Raw genomic sequence first — 19,543 nt, 5'->3', positions numbered from 1 at the left:
GTTCTTTAGCCTCTCCTTGGATCTCTGCCAACTTTGCCTTTCTCTCCCTTGCTCTGGACCTCTTCTAACCATCTTTGTGTCCCTCTTTACTCAATGTATCCTGTCTGTTTTCCTCTTAGCCCCAAGATTTCACTCTCCCTCTGTTATTCTTCACCCTCTTTCAGTTGGCTGCCTCCCACTCTTAGATCACCCTCCCCTTAGGAGCCTCTCCATTTCCAGTCCCTTCCCACATCCTTTTTTAAGCAGCCACCTTCCCTTTTCCTTTTCCCCACAGCCCATCTCTAGTTCATTCTCATCTCCTCTCCCTAGCCTAAACCAGCTAAGTCTTATTCTATTTTTATTTGACTGATTGTGTCACTGCTACTGCTAAGTCGTTTCAGTCGTGTCTGACTCTGTGTGATTCCATAGCCGGAAGCCCACCAGGCTCCCCCGTCCCTGGGATTCTCCTGGCAAGAACACTGGAGTGGATTTCCATTTCCTTCTGCAACGTGTGAAAGTGAAAAGTGGAAGTGAACTCGCTCAGTCATGTCCGACCCTTAGCGACCCAAGGACTGCAGCCTACCAGGCTCCTCCATCCATGGGATTTTCTAGGCAAGAGTACTGGAGTGGCTTGCCAGTGCCTTTTACTAGCTGCAATTTATTCACAGCCTGAATTTTGCAGCTGGTCCTTCCTTTCATGTTCCATCCACCAAACACACCCAACCTTTTCAACATGACAAATTCCTTACACACAGTGTGTCATGACCACATACATTTGTATTTCTTAGAACAAGACAATAGTTATGCTGGCAAAAATGTTGAATCAACATGAACCCTAAATCTTTCAATACACTGAAAAGTAACATTATCTTGCATGTCTACAAAGTACGCATTTGTTTTCACAAACGTGGCAAAGCTTATCCTGACAGTTAGGACTTTTTCACCAAATCATAGACAGAGATATGGAAATCATCATCAAACTTGATGAAATACACAGAGGGTTTGGCTTCCACTTGGTGAATGACCATTCCGATCCGTTTGGAGCCATCTTCTTTGGTATATTCCACATGTTTACCTATCAGACCATCTACAACTCCTCCTGGCTCCCTTTCTGTGAGAGGAGACTCACTGGACTCTGGCATGATACGGAGGTCTCCTTCTTTATAATCATCTAGAAGTTGGTACATGTACAAGACAGGGTCTTTCTCATAGGTAATATAAAACCAGGCTTTCATGATCGGTGCTTGGGCTAAGACCATTCCTCTCCATTCATCCTTAGAACCATGCTCATCCTCAAACATATGTTCCACAGCTTTACCAATTATGGTATTTGCAAGGTTTGCATCACTGACTTGAGTTGATGCCACTCTGTCAGAAAGAATTTTAAGAGACAAAACTCTTTCATCTCTGTGAAGTTCCAGTCCATAGACACAGTCAATTCCATCATATTTCACCAGATAAAGAGAAGGATTTATAGGCACCTGATCCAGAACAGTTCCTTTCCACTGAGTGATGGGTTCATCACCTTCCTTCCATCCATGTGAAATTCTGCAGCCCACAATGTTCCTGCGGGGCTGGGACGAAGGTCTGCCTCTCTGCTTCTTTTGGGAGGCTTTTTTCTTCATCATGTTTGCAGACCCAGTGGCCTTTCCTGCAACAGCCCTGGTTTGCTGCCCTTCGGCCTCCTGTGAGTTGGGGGTTTTCATCTCTGCAGGAGGAGGAGAGAAGATTAGAGAGGAACATTCAATATGCCATAAGGTGAAGTTCTGCCGACAGCGACGTCTCCATGTGCCCCGCGCCAGCGCCTAAAATTTCCCCATGAGCCTGGCAGTAATGCTGGCAATCCTGGCTGTGTGCCTGAAAGTGCTCTCCCTTCTAGGTTCCCTGAGGCTGTGGTGAAAGGTGGCAGCGGTGGCGGCGGCAGCGGCAGTGGCAGAGGCAGTGGTGCTGCCTGGGTTAGGAACTCTGCAGGAGGGGGCAGACTAGTCCTTGTTCAGAGACCTCAGCCTCCGTCACCGCCACTGGAGCCCACTCTGAATCCCCTGCAAAACCCCTACCCCTCACAGCCCTGACCCACATGCCCTCACTCACTGTCGTCCTGCTCAGAACACCCCAGTAGTCTGCTACTCGCACACCCGCTATCTACCTCCACTTGCTTTCGTAGCCCCCAGTGCCCTCGCCTCCCTGTGCTCATCTTCTATGTCTTGCCTGCTTCCTAACGCTATGCCCCTTTCCTATTGCCCATTGCACTCCCCCTTCCCACCGTCGCCTCACCCGGCGCCTGCCTCCAGCCCTTATCTCTGGCAGGAATCCATCCCATCCCCCTTCTCGGCCCTGGCGCCCACCAATGGCCTTTCCTTTCCTGGCGTCCACTGCCCGGATCTCTGACTTCACGTGTGCAAATCGGACACCTCGCAGCTTCTTTTGCGGTGAGTCTGTGTGCAAGCAAGATAGGCAGGGGATGAGCTGGGTTCTTGCAAGAGATGGGAGGGGCAGATTGTTTAGGGAGGAGCTAGTTCAAGAGGGCGGGGCTTGGGTAGGTGAGGAGGCAGTGGTGTCTTCAAAGCTATGTTCTGCCTCCTTGGTGGTGATGGTCCCCTCTTAGACATATGACTCCATCAGCTGCTAATGATGCTGTATTTTCCTCCCTCTTTCTGTACAGGACTGCGATCTTAATTTGTTCTTAATGAAGTTTGACCCCTTTTCTCCTCCATCCTATGCTGCCATCATCCCTTGCCTTGGCGGCACTCCAAGCTGCTCCTCTCCTTCCAAATTTAAACCTCTGGAAATGATAGGTGGCCCTTTCCTCTGCTGGTTCTTCTCAACTTCACCCCGTCAGACTCTCTAACTCTACCCCTCAGCTGCCCTTCTATAATATCTCTTCATTTTCCACAAATTCTTAACATTTTTTCAGACACACAAAATTCATGCAAAACATATATGGTACAGAAATCCTTTATATGCATACACATATTTATATGCATACATATTTTTCTGTGCATTTCTTATATTCATTTTCAAAGATACGTAATCTTAAATACACATATCTATTCAATCATATAACACATAGACATTTTTGGTATACAACTACACAGATATAATAAGAATTTCTCCAAAGCAGATGTAGCATCTTGTTTTGTTGGAGAAGTCTCGTGAGAGTTAGGAGATCAAACCTTTCAATCCTAAAGGAAATCAATATTGAATATTCGTTGGAAGGACTAATGCTGAAGCTCCAAATAAGTAGAATAGGCATTATATGATTTAAATAAAAGATTTTTAAATTGCTTTTATTTTTAAATTCACTTATTTATATTAATTCGAGTATAATTAGTTTACAGTATTTTGATGATTTTTTGCCACACATCAACATAAATCGGCCATGGGTATGCATGTGTCTCCCCAATCCTGAATTCCCTCACACCCCCTCCCCACCTTGTCTCTCTATGTTGTCCCAGAACATGGGTGCCCTGCTTCATGAATTGAACTCGCACTAGTCATCTATTTTACATACAGTAATATATATGTTTCAATAATATCCTTTCAAATTGGTCAGAATGGCCATCATTCAAATGTCTACAAACAATAAATTCTGGAGAGGGTGTGGAGACAAGGGAACCCTCTTATGCTGTTGGTAGGAATGCAAACTGGCACAGCCAGTTTCTATAGCCACACTATAGAAAATAATGTGGAGATTCCTTTAAAAATTGGAAATAGAACTGCCATATGACCTAGCAATCCCACTTCTGGGCATACACCCTGAGGAAACTAGAATTGAAAGAGACACATGTTCCCCAGTGTTCATCACAACACTGTTTACAATAGCTAGGACATGAAAACAACCTAGATGTCCATTGGCAGATGAATGGATAAGGAAATTGTGGTACATATACACCACAGAATATTGCACAGGTATAAAAAATGATGCATTTGAATCAGTTCTAATGAGGTGGATGAAACTGGAGCCTGTTACAGAGTGAAGTACAACAGAAAGAGAAACACCAATATGATATATTAATGCATATATATGGAATTTAGAAAGACTGTAACAACCCTATATGCAAGGCTGCAAAAAAGAAGCAGATATAAAGAACAAATTTTTGGACTCTGTGGGAGAAGGTGAGGGTGGGATGATTTGAGAGAATAGCATTGAAACATGTATAATACCATATGCAAAACAGATAATCAGTGCAATTTTGATGCATGAAGCAGGGCACTCAAAGCTGGTGCTCTGGGACAACCCAGAGGGATGGGGTGGGGAGGGAAGTGAGAGGGGATTTCAGGATGGAGGGACACATGGTGCACCCATGGCTGATTCATATTGATGTGTGGCAAAAACCACCACAATATTGTAAAGTAATTATCCTCCAATTAAATTAAATTAATTAATTAATTTTTTTAAGATTTGATACTACTGTTTTAAAACTGTGATAGAAAGAACAGTCTTTTCTGTTTTTTAATGTTCAGTTCAGTTCAGTCTCTCAGTCGTGTCCGACTCTCTGCGACCCCATGAATCACAGCACGCCAGGCCTCCCTGTCCATCACCAACTCCCGGAGTTCACTCAAACTCATGTCCACAGAGTCGGTGATGCCATCCAGCCATCTCATTCTCTGTCGTCCCCTTCTCCTCCCGCCCCCAACTTTTCCCAGCATCAGAGTCTTTTCCAGTGAGTCAACTCATCGTATGAGGTGACCAAAGTACTGCAGTTTCAGCTTTGGCATCAGTCCTTCCAATGAACACCCAGGATTGATCTCCTTTAGATGTTGGGGACCATTAAATGGGAAAATTTTTTTCCCATTTAACATTAGGTAGTGAAGTAATGTCAAATTCTGTTTCAGTGCTATTCTCTCAAATCATCCCACCCTCTCCTTCTTCTACTGAATCTAAAAGTCTCTTCTTTATGACTGTGTTTCCTTTGCTTCCCTGTATGTTGGACCGTAGGTACAATCTTTTTAAATTCCATAAATATGCTTTATTTGTCTTTCTATTCCTGACTCACTCAATGAACGTGAGTTTGACCAAGCTCTGGGAGATGGTGAAGGACAAGGAAGCCTGGCATGCTGCAGTCCATGGGGTCAAAAAGAGCTGGACACAACTGAGCAACTGAACAATAACAACAAAATGTTAAAGTTTCCAAGCTGAAAATAGCACATTATTTTTGCATGTGATTCCAATTTGTTATAGATCTTTTCTAGTTCTACATAAAGTGAAATTTATTTTTATCTTGTTTGTATTTTTTGTTTCTTATAGTTTTTTCTACAATATCCCATAATTCTTTAAAATGTCAATATTATTGTGTTATATAAGTAAGAAAGCAATCTCAAGCTCATTTTAAAAAGAAGTAATTTATCGGGTAATTATTTGAATAATCTAATAAGTGTTAGATTCAGTTCAGTTCAGTCACTCAGTCATGTCGGGCTCTTTGCAACCCCATGAACCGCAGCACACCAGGCCTCCCTATCCATCTCCAACTCCCGGAGTCCACACAAACCAATGTCCATTGTGTCAGTGATGCCATCCAACCATCTTATGCTCTGTCATCCCCTTCTCCTCCTGCCTCAATCTTTCCCAGCATCAAGGTCTTTTCAAATGAGTCAGCTCTTCACATCTGGTGGTCAAAGTATTGGAGTTTCAGCTTAAACATCAGTCCCTCCAATGAACACCCAGGACTGATTGTATCTGCTTGCAGTCCAAGGGACTCTCAAGAGTTTTCTCCAACACCACATTTCAAAATCATCAATTCTTCAGCACTCAGTTTTCCTAATAGTCCAACTCTCACATCCATACATGTCTACTAGAAAAACCATAGCCTTGACTAGGTGGACCTTTGTTGGAAGTGTCAGATTAGGCTTACTCTAAGTGTTCAGTTTCCCTAGAAATTTGGATGCAGAAGTCTTCACCCCCAGAACCACAGAATGTGAATTATTTGGAATTAGGGTCTTTGCAGTGGTATTTATAGTGAAATGGGATTGCCATGTAGGCTTTAAAGTAATATAACTTGTGTCCTTATAAGAACAGGAGATTAGAAATCATGGAAGAAAGACCATGTGAAGATAGAAAAGATGACCATCTCCAAAGCCAAAGGGAGAGGTTTCAGAAAAGAGTCAACCCAACCAACACTTTGATCTTGGACTCATAGCCTCCAGAACTGTGAAAAAAATAAATGTATGTTGTTTAAGTCACTGAATCTATAGTACTTTTTATGACAGCACTAGTAGGGCTTCCTTGGTGGCTCAGTAGTAAAGAATCCACTTGCCAAATCAGGAGATGCAGGATTGATCCCTGGATAAGGAAATGGCAACCCACTTCAGTATTCTTGCCTGAGAAGTCCCATGGACAGAAGAGCCTGTTGTTCTACAGTCCATAGCGTCTGAGCTTGTGGACTTTTTTTTAAATCAACATTTGGTTTCTTACAAAGCTACTTCTCTTGATGATGCGATGGCAGGAAAGTACTATTCAAGATAGCATAATTTTTTTTACACTACTTAGACTTCCAATAACTCAGCTTTTGTTTCAGTGAATGACACAATGGCTAGAAGTCACAAAGCCTTGAAGAGGGGGCCATTCTAGAGCTGTGCTTTGTGTATAACAGGAGATTAGAAATCTAATCTAATTTAAGCTGTGAAGAAAAGGTTGCATGTTTGAGATGATATTTTTTTTAACTCTAATGCATGAAAAAACAGGGCTAGTTGACTCCTTTATTCTAGCTATATGTATTACCTCTTCTTCCATCTGAACTCACATTGACCCACCCCAGTGTGGCTTGGGAAATGGGTTGTGCTATGGAGTGAATTGTGTCCCCTTTCCTCCAAATTCATATGTTTAGGCCCTAACTCCTGATGCGATGAAATTTGGAGATAGGGTCTCTAGGGTGATAATTTGAGTTAGGTCAGGTCATGTAAGTGGGACCCTTATAATAGGATTAATGACCTTATAAGAAGAGAAAGAGCCACCAGTGCTCTGTCTCTACAATTCAGGACACAGCAAGAGGGGAAGCCTTCTGCAAGCACCTTGATCTTAGACTTTCAGTCTCTAAAATTGTGACAAATGCATTTTTGTTATTTAAACCACCCAGCCTATGGCAATTTTTATGGCAGCCCAAGCAGAATAATACAGGTTGTGACCTTGGCAATGAGCCTTGATTAATTTTCTCTCCAGGTCAATAATGTAAAATGGAGTATTTCCTAGCATATCAATAAACAATGATGTCACAGCCATCCATGATTCTGGCCATTCAAACGTGAATTTCTGAGCCTAGGCAGAACAATGCTTGCTATATGGCAGCTATTGAGTTGCCACAATGAGCTGCTGCCAGTACTTATGGTGAACAAGGAATTAAAGATATGAATAATCAAACTGTATGATGCTGGCCCCAGATAGTGAGACAGTCAATTCCTATGCAGGTTGATAAGAAGTCCAGGGGTTCCCAAGGAGAGAGACGTCTGGAATTCTCAAGGAGAAGGAAAGGACAAATTTTTTTTTTTTTCCCTCTACATTCCTTAGTCTTAGTCACATAAAACATTTTTATCTTTAAGCCTGAAACTGATGATTACACAACAAACAAGTCAGTTTAAACTCTGTACTTTGTATATATCCTGGCTGAGGACAGTTTCTCATTCCTGGAAACCTTCTGGCTAATCCTGTTATCTTAAAATGTAAATTATGGTAGTGGATCTAGTAAGATCTTTACAAACTCCAGACATTATTTTGATTCACTGCAATAACAAAGTAAAAAGTATGAAACTCCCTTGCTAACACTAGAGGGGGGGCACTCTTTCTGCCCCCTTCTGATGGCTATTTCAGAAGCCTTCTCTATTTCTTTTATACTTAAAAAATTTATTACACAAAAGCTCTGAGCAATCAAGCCTTATCTCTGGCCCTGGATTGAATTCTCCTCCAGAGGCCAAGAATCCTGGCGTCTTTTGTGGTTCAGCAGCAACTTTTCAATAGCTGAGATACATACGAAAGGAATGATTTCAGTAAGCCCAGATTCTTGCATCTTCCAATATATAGAAACAGGCTAAATTATTAAACTTAGGATATCTGGTTTTCCTTAATTAACAGCAATTTTTTGATGTTCAGACTACCTGCTCCTTGCTGCAAACTTCTATATAACCTGATTCTTCCCTCCGCCTCCTTGGAACAGTTCTCTCAGGGTTACTTGAGATGCTGTCTTCTGGGCTTGAAGTCCTAAAATTTCCTACCAAATAAGACATAGCTCTCAAATTCTAGGTTGTGATTATTTTTTAAGTTGACAGTTTTGGTGACCACAAAGAGACACAGAGCAGATGTCTTTCCTCTGCTTGACTCTATGAGGATTCAGAGACTTGATACTGGCAGATGCCACTTTTGCCCATCTACCTGCATAGGGAGTCCAGACAGATTTGAGTGGGTCTCTTCTGGTTCTTGGATCTCCTGTATTTGTTGATGATTCAGAGTTTTATCTGATAGGGGAAAAGATTATCTTTGAAACTTTGTTTCAATAAGAGTTACCTTGGTTGCTGAGTTTAGACACTATTCAGGAAATCCTCAGTGTACCAGGCTTCTCCGTCCATGGGATTCTCCAGGCAAGAATACTGGAGTGGGTTACGGTTTCCTTCTCCAGCGGATCTTCCCAACCCAGGGATTGAACCCGGGTCTCCCGCATTGAAGGCAGACGCTTTAACCTCTGAGCCACCAGGGAACTAGAGCTGGGGACCCTTAATGTTAAAGCACTGGAAAGACTCAGTTTGGATACTGGGTAGTTAGCCTCTGTTTGTAATCTGGGAAGACTTTCTCAGTTAAACACTGAGTAAGATGGCACTGAGTTGTTAGGGGGGAGATTGACCTGTCATTTTTTCTTGAACTGGCTAGAGTTTGTCTTTAAAAAAACAAGCTCCGAAGAAGGGACTCTTTCCTTCTGACTGGCAACGGCTTTCTCAGGCAACTGAGAAACTTGCAGAAGTGATGGAGGCGAGACCTTATGTTGTGCAGCTTGTCCATATAGGGAAACCCATTCATTTAATTGCGGATACACATAAGAATTGGCCATTCTGCGATCTGAGCACCCATGGAAGAAACAACTCTGTGGCAAAACCGGAGAAGTTATGCTCCCACGCAGCACACACTGGCCCATCACAAGATCATCACTAGCTATTTTATCTTGACAAACTGATTTAAAAATGGGAAATAAATATTTCAAGATAAAAAAGAAAGGAATGGCAGATTGCCAACACCCCAGCTAGGTAAATGTATGTAAAAACCTTACAAGTGTTTATTTGATGGGAAATTGGAGAAAATCTCACCCTGAAAATTGAGGGGGTTCTTCCAATGCATACACAGTTCAGTCGCTCAGTCGTGTCCAACTCTTTGCGACCCCACGAATCACAGCAGGCCAGGCTTCCCTGTCCGACACTAGCTCCCGGAGTTCACTCAAACTCATGTCCATCGAGTTGGTGATGCCATCCAGCCATTTCATTCTCTGTCGTCCCTGTCGCCTCCTGCCTCCAATCCCTCCCAGCATCAGTCTTTTCCAGGGAGTCAACTCGTCACATGAGGTGGCCAAAGTATTGGAGTTTCAGTTTTAGCATCAGTCCTCCCAATGAACACCCAGGATTGATCTCCTTTAGAATGGACTGGTTGGATCTCCTTGAGGTCCAAGGGACTCTCAAGAGTCTTCTCCAGCACCACAGTTCAAAAGCATCGATTCTTCGGCAATCAGCTTTCTTCACAGTCCAACTCTCACATCCATACATGACCATGGGAAAAACCATAGCCTTGACTAGACGGACCTTGGTTGGCAAAGTAATGTCTCTGCTGTTTAATATGATATCTAGGTTGGTCATAACTTTCCTTCCAAGGAGTAAGAGTCTTTTAATTTCATGGCTGCAATCAGCATCTGCAGTGATTTTGGAGCCCCCCAAAATAAAATCTGACACTGTTTCCACTGTTTCCCCATCTATTTCCCATGAAGTGATGGGACCAGATGCCATGATCTTTGTTTTCTGAATGTTGAGCTTCAAGCCAGCCTTTTCACTCTCCTCTTTCACGTTCATCAAGAGGCTTTTGAGTTCCTCTTCACTTTCTGCCATAAGGGTGGTGTTATCTGCATATCTGAGGTTATTGGTATTTCTCCCAGCAATCTTGATTCCAGCTTGTGCTTCTTCCAGCCCAGCGTTCCTCATGATGTACTCTGCATATAAGTTAAATAAGCAGGGTGAAATATACAACCTTGAGGCACTCCCGGCTTGGTGAAACCTTAAACAATTGCCTACTGGGGAAAGGCCATATTTCCTTGTGTCTTTGAGATATGAATGTTCTACCCGATCTTCCTATGTTTAACTTTGTATGTGTTTTCAAAAACCTGGACTTGAAAGTAAAACTCTGGATTTATTTAGGTTACATCCCCTTTGTCTCTCTTATGGGGAAGTCTTTTGCATCTTAATGGTTTGAATTTCTGTTGAGACATATTATATTGGAGGCCAAATAGTGAAAACTTTTTAAAATTGGAAAAACTAACAAATTGGGGAATCTAGAGTGCTGTCACTGTAAACAGCTATTTATTGTTACCTATAAAACATAAGTCAAAATAAAGGTGAGAAAGCTATAGCAATTAATCTGAAAAATTCCATAGTTTTAAGACAGGACAGGAAAAATAGGCTTGGGAATCTTCGTGTTCTTTGCTTCCTCTCGGTGGGTCTCTCAGATGCTAATAATAGCATTCACTTCAGTTCAGTCAGTCAGTCTCGTATGACTCATTGTGACACCATGGACTGAAGCATGCCAGGCTTCCTTGTCCATCACCAACTCCCAGAGTCCACTCAAACTCATGTCCATTGAGTCGGTGATGCCATCCAAACATTTCATCCTGTCGTCCCCTTCTACTCCTGCCTTCAATATTTCCTAGCATCAGGATCTTTTCAAATGAGTCAGTTCTTCACATCAGGTGGCCAAAGAATTGGAGCTTCAGCTTCAGCACCAGTCCTTCCAATGAATATTCAGGACTGATTTCCTTGAGGGTGGACTAGTTGGATCTCCTTGCAGTCCAAGGGACTCTCAAGTGTCTTCTCCAGCACCACAGCTCAAAAGCATCAATTCTTCAGTGTTCAGCTTTCTTTATAGTCCAACTTTCACATCCATACATGACTACTGGAAAAACCATAGCCTTGACTAGATGGAGCTTTGTTGAAAAAGTAATGTCTCTGCTTTTTAATATTCTGCCTAGGTTTGTCATAACTCTCTTTTCAAGGAGTAAGTGTCTTTTAATTTCATGGCTACAATCACCATCTACAGAGATTTTGGAGTGAGAAAGATAAAGTCTGACACTGTTTCCCCATCTATTTCCCATGAAGTGATGGGACCGGATGCCATGATCTTAGTTTTTTGAATGTTGAGCTTTAAGCCAACTTTTTCACTCTCCTCTTTCACGTTCATCAAGTGGTTTTTAGTTCTTCTTCACTTTCTGCCATTAGGGTAGTGTCATCTACATATCTGAGGTTATTGATATTTCTCCCAGCAGTCTTGATTCCAGCTTGTGCTTCTTCCAGCCCAGCGTTCCTCATGATGTACTGTGCATATAAGTTAAATAAGCAGGGTGACAATATGTAGCCTTGACATACTCCTTTTCCTATTTGGAACCAGTCTGTTGTTCCATGTCCAGTTCTAACATTTGCTTCTTGACGCGCATACAGGTTCCTCAAGAGGCAAGTCAGGTGGTCTGATATTCCCATCTCTTTCAGAATTTTCCACAGTTTATTGTGATCCACACAGTCAAAGGGTTTGGCATAGTCAATGAAGCAGAAATAGATGTTTTTCTGGAACTCTCTTCCTTTTTTGATGATCCAGGGGATGTTGAAAATTTGATCTCTGGTTCCTCTGCCTTTTCTAAAACCAGCTTGGCAAATAGATGGGGACATAATGGAAACAGTGACATACTTTATTTTATTCAGCTCCAAAATCACTGTGGATGGTGAATGCAGCCATGAAATTGAGACACTTGCTCCTTTGATGTAACGCTATGACAAACCTAGACAGCTATTGAAAAGCAGAGACATTACTGACAAAGGCCCACCTAAGTCAAAGTTACAGCTTTTCCAGTAGTCTTGTATGGATGTGAGAGTTGGACCATAAAGAAGGTTGAGAACTGAAGAATTGATGTTTTTGAACTGTGATGTTGGAGAATACTCTTGAGAGTTCCTTGGACTGCAAGTATATCAAATCAGTCAATCCTAAAGGAAAGCAGTCCTGAATATTCATTGGAATTTCTGATAGTAAAGCTGGAGGTCCAATACTATGGCCACCTGATGAGAAGAACTGACTCATTTGAAAAGACCCTGATGCTGGGAATGATTGAAGGCAGAAGGAGAAGGGGATTATAGGGGATGAGATGGTTGGATGAAATCACTAACTCAAGGGATGTAAGTTTGAAAAAGCTCTGGGAGTTTGTAATGAACAGGGAATCCTGGAGTGCTGCAGTACATGGGGTCACAAAGAGTCAGACACGACTGAGCAACTGAACTGAACTGTTTTCACTGATTCCTTATTTGCCATGAAGTGATGAGACAGAATACCATGATTTTAAGTTTTTTGAATGTTGAGTTTTGAGCCAACTTTTTACTCTCCTTTTTTGCCTTCATTTAGAGGATCTTTAGTTCTTCTTCACTTTCTTCCATAAGGGTGGTGTTACCTGCATATCTGATGTTATTGATACTTTTCCTGGCAATCTTGATTCTAGCTTGTATTACATCCAGGCCAGCATTTTGAATGATGTACTCTGCATATAAATTTAAAAAGTAGTGTGATAATATACAGCCATGATCTATTCCTTTCCCAATTTGGAGCCAGTTGGTTCCATGTCTGGTTCTAACTGTTGCTTGTTGACCTGCATACAGGTTCCTCAGGAGGCAGGTAAGGTGGTCCAATCTCTTTAAGAATTTTCCACAGTGTTGTGATCCTCATGGCTAAAGGCTTGAGTGTAGTCAATAAAGCAGAAGTAGATGTTTTTCTGGAATTCTCTTTCATTTTCCATGATTCACTGGATGTTGGCAATTTGATCTCTGGTTATTCTGCCTTTTCAAAATCCAGCTTGTACATCTGGAAGTTCTCAGTTCACATACTGTTAAAGCCTAGCTTGAAGTATTTTGAGGTTTTCCTTGCTAGCATGTGAAGTGAGTGCATTTGTACAGTAGTTTGAATATTTTTGGCATTGTCCTTATTCTGTACTGGAATGAAAACTGCCCTTTTCCAATCTTGTGGCCACTGTTGAGTTTTCCAAATTTGTTGGCATATTGTTTGCAGCACTTTAACAACATCGCCTTTTAGGATTTGAAATAGTTCAGTTGCATTTCCATCACATCCACTAGCTTTGTTCATAGTGATGCTTCCTAAGGCCCTCTCGACTTCATACTCCAGGATATCTAGCTCTAGGTGAATGATCACACCATCTATCCAGCTACTATATGATACAGCTACCATGTTCTTGATATTTATCCAAATAATACATAAACAATTATTTGAAAAGATACATTTCTCCTTGATGTTTTTTTCAGAAATATTTAGAATAGCCAAGATAGGAAAAGCGCCTATGTGTCCATAAATGATGAATGGACAATGGTGTTGTAAATATGTACAATTGAATAGTGTTGAAATATTGAATACAACTGAATAATAAGGAAATATTGAGATTTATAGCAAAATGGATTGATCTTGAAGTAAAATGTGTCAGATGGGAAAAACAATTAATGATTTCACTGATACGTGGAACATAACAATCAAACAAGGACAAAAGCAAAATAAGTGAACAACCCAAACAAAAACAAACACATATTTAAAGAAAGGAGGAAAACCTCTGGGACACTGTAAAAGCAGTGCTAATGGGGAAGTTCATAGCAATACAGGCACACCTCAAGAAACAAGAAAAAAAGTTAACTAAATAACCTAACTCTACATCTAAAGAAACTAGAAAAGGAAGAAATGAAGAACCCCAGGGTTAGTAGAAGGAAAGAAATTGTAAAAATTAGGGCAGAGATAAATGCAAAAGAAACAAAGGAGAACATAGCAAAAATCAACAAAGCCAAAAGCTGGTTCTTTGAGAAGGTAAATAAAATTGACAAACCACTAGCCAGACTCATCAAGAAACAAAGGAAGAAGAAACAAATCAATAAAATTAGAAATGAAAATGGAGAGATCACAACAGACAACACAGAAATACAAAGGATTATTAGAGAATACTATCAGCAATTATATGGCAATAAAATGAATAACTTGGAAGAAATGGACAAATTCCTAGAAAAGTACAACTTTCCAAAACTGAACTAGGAAGAAATAGAAAATCTGAAGAGACCCATCACAAGTATGAAACTAGAGGATGTAATCAGAAATCTTCCAGCAAACAAAAGCCCGGGTCCAGACGGCTTCACAGCTGAATTCTACCAAAAATGTAGAGAAGAGCTAACACCTATTCTACTCAAACTCTTCCAGAAAATAGCTGAGGAAGGGAAACTTCCAAACTCATTCTATGAGGCCACCATCACCCTAATCCCAAAACCTGGTAAAGACCCCACAAAAAAAGAAAACTACAGGCCAATATCACTGATGAACATAGATGCAAAAATCCTGAACAAAATTCTAGCAATCAGAATCCAACAACACATTAAGACGATCATACATCATGACCAAGTGGGCTTTATCCCAGGAATGCAAGGATTCTTCAATATCAGCAAATCAATCAACGTAATACACCACATTAACAAACTGAAAAATAAAAATCATATGATTATCTCAATAGATGCAGAGAAAGCCTTAGACAAAATACAACATCCATTTATGATAAAAACCCTCCAGAAAGTGGGAATAGAAGGGACATATCTCAACAGAATAAAAGCTATATATGACAAACCCACAGCAAACATTATCCTCAATGGTGAAAAAATGAAAGCATTTCCCCTAAAATCAGGAACAAGACTACTGTTCAACATAGTTCTGGAAGTTTTGGCTACAGCAATCAGAGCAGAAAAAAGACATAAAAGGAATAAAAATTGGAAGAAAAGAAGTAAAACTTTCACTATTCACTGATGACATGATCCTCTACACAGAAAACCCTAAAGACTCTACCAGAAAACTACTAGAGCTAATCAACGAATACAGTAAAGTTGCAGGATATAAAAACAACACACAGAAATCCCTTGCATTCCTACACACTAATAATGAGAAAGTAGAAAGATAAATTAAGGAAACTATTCCATTCACTATTGCAATGAAAAGAATTAAATACTTAGGAATATATCTACATAAGGAAACAAAAGACTTGTACATAGAAAACTATAAAACACTAGTGAAAGTAATCAAAGAGGACACTAATAGATGGAGAAATATACCGTGTTCATGGATTGGAAGAATAAATATTGTAAAAAAGTATATTACCCAAAGTAACTTATACATTCAATGCAATCCCTATCAAGCTACCAATGATATTTTTCACAGAACTAGAACAAATAATCTCACAATTTGTATGGAAATACAAAAAACCTCGAATAGCCAAAGCAATCTTGAAGAAGAAGAATGGAACTGGAGGAATTAACCTGCCGGATTTCAGGCTCTACTACAAAGCCACAATCATCAAGACAGTATGGTACTGGCATAAAGACAGAAATATAGATCAGTGGAACAAAATAGAAAACCAAGAGATAAATCCACGTACCTATGGACACCTTATCTTTGACAAAGTAGGCAAGAATATAAAATGGAGAAAAGACAGTCTCTTTAACAAGTGGTGCTGGGAAAACTGGTCAGCCACTTGTAAAGGAATGAAACTAGAACACTCCCTAACACCATACATCAAAATAAACTCAAAATGGATTAGAGAACTAAATGTAAGACCAGATTCTATAAAACTCCTAGAGGAGAACGTAGGCAAAACACTCTCCAACATAAATCACAGCAGGATCCTCCAAGACCCACCTCCAAGAATATTGGAAATAAAAGCAAAAAGAAACAAATGGGACCTAATTAAAATCAAAAGCTTCTGCACAGCAAAGGAAACTATAAGCAAGGTGAAAAGACAGCCTTCAGAATGGGAGAAAATAATAGCAAATGAAGCAACTGACAAATGATTAATCTCCAAAATATACAAGCAGTTCCTGCAGCTCAATTCCAGAAAAATAAATGACCCAATCAAAAAATGGGCCAAAGAACTAAACAGACATTTCTCCAAAGAAGACATACAGATGGCTAACAAACACATGAAAAAATGCTCAACATCCCTCATAATCAGAGAAATGCAAATCAAAACCACAATGAGATACCATTTCACACCAGTCAGAATGGCTGCTATCCAAAAGTCTACAAGCAATAAATGCTGGAGAGGGTGTGGAGAAAAGGGAACCCTCTTACACTGTTGGTGGGAATGCAAACTAGTACAGCCACTATGGAGAACAGTGTGGAGATTCCTCAAAAAACTGGAAATAAAACTTCCATATGATCCAGCACTCTCACTCCTGGGCATACACACCGAGGAAACCAGAATTGCAAGAGACAGATGGACTCGAATGTTCACTGCAGCACTGTTTATAATAGCCAAGACATGGAAGCAACCTAGATGTCCATCTGCAGATGACTGGATAAGAAAGCTTTGGTACATATACACAATGGAGTATTTTTCAGCCATCAAAAAGGATGCATTTGAATCAGTTCTAATGAGGTGGATGAAATTGGAGCCTATTATACAGAGTGAAGTAAGCCAGAAAGAAAAACATCAATACAGTATACTAACGCATATATATGGAATTTAGAAAGATGGTAACCTAAACCCTGTATACGAGACTGCAAAAGAGACATAGTTGTATAGAACAGTCTTTGGGACTCTGTGGGAGAGGGTGAAGGTGGGATGATTTGGGAGAATGGCATTTTAGCATGCATATTATCATATGTGAAATGAATCACCTGTCCAGGTTCGACGCATGATACAGGATGCTTGAGGCTGGTGCACGGAGATGACCTGGAGGGAGGATATGGGGAAGAGGGAGTTGGGAGGGGGGTTCAAGAAAGGGAACACATGTACACCCGGGGTGGATTCGTGTCAATGTATGGCAAAACCAACCAATATATTAATGTAAGGTAATTTGCCTCTAATAAAATAAAAAAAAAAGAAAGGAGGAATTAGGTTAAAAAAAAACTTTACAGTAGCAAATGGAAATTAAATTTTTGGTGGTGAATATGCCATATGTTAAACAGAAGTAGTAATATAACATACACATGAAACACATACTATTACAGACCAATGATACTTTAACTTAAAAATAAATTTAAAAAATATTTTTAAAAGATTTGATTAGAGTCCTAACATATTATATATTCTGAAAGGTACTTCAAGTGAACTTTAGAAGAGTACATTCTGTTGATTTTAGATGAAATGTTCTGTATATAACTGTTAAAGTTGTATGATTCAAAATGTTGTACAAGGCCAATATTTCCTCACTTATTTTCTGTCTTGAAGATCTATTCATTTATGTACGTAGAGTATTAAGTTAGTCAGCTCACTTGCTCAGTCATGTCTGACTCTTTGCGACCCCATGAACCACACTACGCCAGGCTTCCCTGTCCATCAACAACAACTCCCGTAGTTTACCCAAAGTCGTGTCCATTGAGTTGGAGATACCATCTAACTATCTCATCCTCTGTCGTCCCCTTCTCCTCCTGCCTTCAATCTTTCCCAACATCAGGGTCTTTTCAAATGAGTCAGCTCTTCACATCAGGTGGCTAAAGTATTGGAGTTTCAGCTTAAACATCAGTCCTTCCAATGAACACCCAGTACTGGTTTCCTTTAGGATGGACTGGTTGGATCTCCTTGCAATCCAAGGGACTCTCAAGAGTCTTCTCCAACACCACAGTTCAATAGCATCAATTATTCTGTGCTCAGCTTTCTTTGTAGTCCAACTCTCACATCCAAACATGACTACTGGAAAAACCACAGACTTTACTAGACGGACCTTTATTGACAAAGTAATGTCTGCTTTTTAATATGCTGTCTAGGTTGGTCATAACTTTCCTTCCAAGGAGTAAGCATCTTTTAATTTCATAGCTGTAATCACCATCTGAAGTGATTTTGGAGCCCCAAAATATAAAGCATTCGTTCTTTGGCACTCAGCTTTCTTTATGGTCCAACTCTCACATCCATACATGACTACTGGATAAGCCACAGCTTTCACTATATGGACTGTTGTGGGCAAGTGATGTCTCTGCTTGTTAATATGCTGTCCAGATTTCTCATATCTTTTCTTCCAAGGAGCAGCATCTTTTAATTTCATGGCTGCAGTCACCAACCACAGTGATTTTGGAACCTGACAAAATAAAGTCTGTCACTGTTTCCATTTTCCCCATTTGTTTGTCATGAAGTGATGGGACTGGATGCAGTGATCTCGATTTTTGAATGTTGAGTTGTAAGCCAACTTTTTCACTCTCCTCTTTCACTTTCATCAAGAGGCTTTTTAGTTCGTCTTTACTTCCTGCCATAAGGGTGATGTCATCTGCGTATTTGAGGTTATTGGTATTTCTCCTGGCAATCTTGATTCCAGCTTGTGTTATATCCAGCCCAGCATTTTACATTATGTACTCTGCATATAATTTAAATAAATAGGGTGACAATATACAGCCGTGATGTACTCCTTTCCCAATGTGGAATCAATCCATTGTTTCATGTTCAGTTCTAACTGTTGCTTCTTGACCTGCACACAGGTTTCTCAGAAGGCAGGTAAGGTGGTCTGGTATTTCCATCTCTTTAAGAATTATCTACAGCTTGTTGTGATCCACATTGTCAAAGGTTTTAGCATAGTTAGTAAAGTAGAAATAGATGTTTTTCTGGAACTCTCTTGCTTTCTCCATGATCCAGTGGATGTTGGCAATTTGATCTCTGGTTCCTCTGCCTTTTCTAAAACCAGCTTGAACATCTGGAAGTTCACGGTTCACGTATTCCTGAAACCTGGCTTAGAGAATGTTGAGGATTACTTTACTAGCGTGTGAGATGATTGCAATTTTGCAGTAGTTTGAGCAATCTTTGGCATTGTCTTTCTTTGGAAGTGGAATCAAAACTGACCTTCTACAGTCCTGTGGCCACTGCTGAATTTTCCAAATTTGCTGACATATTGAATGCAGCACTTTCACAGCATTATCTTTTAGGATTTGAAATAGCTCAACTGGAATTCCATCACCTCCAATAGCTTTGTTCATAGTGATACTTCCTAAGGCCCACTTGACTTCACATTCCAGGATGTCTGGCTGTTGGTGAGTGATCATAGCATTGTGTTTATCTGGGTCGTGATAGTAAAGTATTTAAGGGTTTTTTTTGTTGTTGTTGTTGTTTTGTTTAAAGTATTTAAGTTTTTTATTATTGTTGATATCTTTTTCTTTAATATTTTCTTTATGTATTTAGGTGATTCTAGATTGTGTACATGTTTGTGTGTGTGCATGTCATGTCATTTCAGGTGTGTCCAACTCTTTGTGACTCTATGGACTGTCCATGGTATTTGCCAAACAAGAATACTGGAGTGGATAGCCATGCCCTGCTCCAGGTTATCTCCCCAATCTAGGGATCAA

At 40.4% G+C, this 19,543-nt stretch overlaps 1 protein-coding gene across 1 annotated transcript in view; it reads right to left on the bottom strand.

The window, feature by feature from the left end:
* Positions 1–751: 751 nt before the first annotated feature.
* LOC129564531 (spindlin-2-like) overlaps positions 752–19,543 on the bottom strand; it is a 59,215-nt gene continuing 40,423 nt past the window's right edge. Inside the window, exon 2 of the mRNA XM_055438606.2 lies at positions 752–1,687. Coding sequence (XP_055294581.1) covers positions 909–1,685 — 777 coding nt within the window. The 5' untranslated portion in view covers positions 1,686–1,687 and the 3' untranslated portion in view covers positions 752–908. The remainder of the gene's footprint in view (positions 1,688–19,543) is intronic.

This window comes from Moschus berezovskii, chromosome X (genome assembly GCF_049115385.1).
Source record: "Moschus berezovskii isolate FMDL1 chromosome X, NW_MosBer_1.0, whole genome shotgun sequence".
In the NCBI taxonomy this organism is placed as follows: domain Eukaryota; kingdom Metazoa; phylum Chordata; class Mammalia; order Artiodactyla; family Moschidae; genus Moschus; species Moschus berezovskii.
The sequence above is the reverse complement of the archived record's forward strand: the minus strand, read 5'-3'. Positions and strand labels throughout refer to the sequence as shown.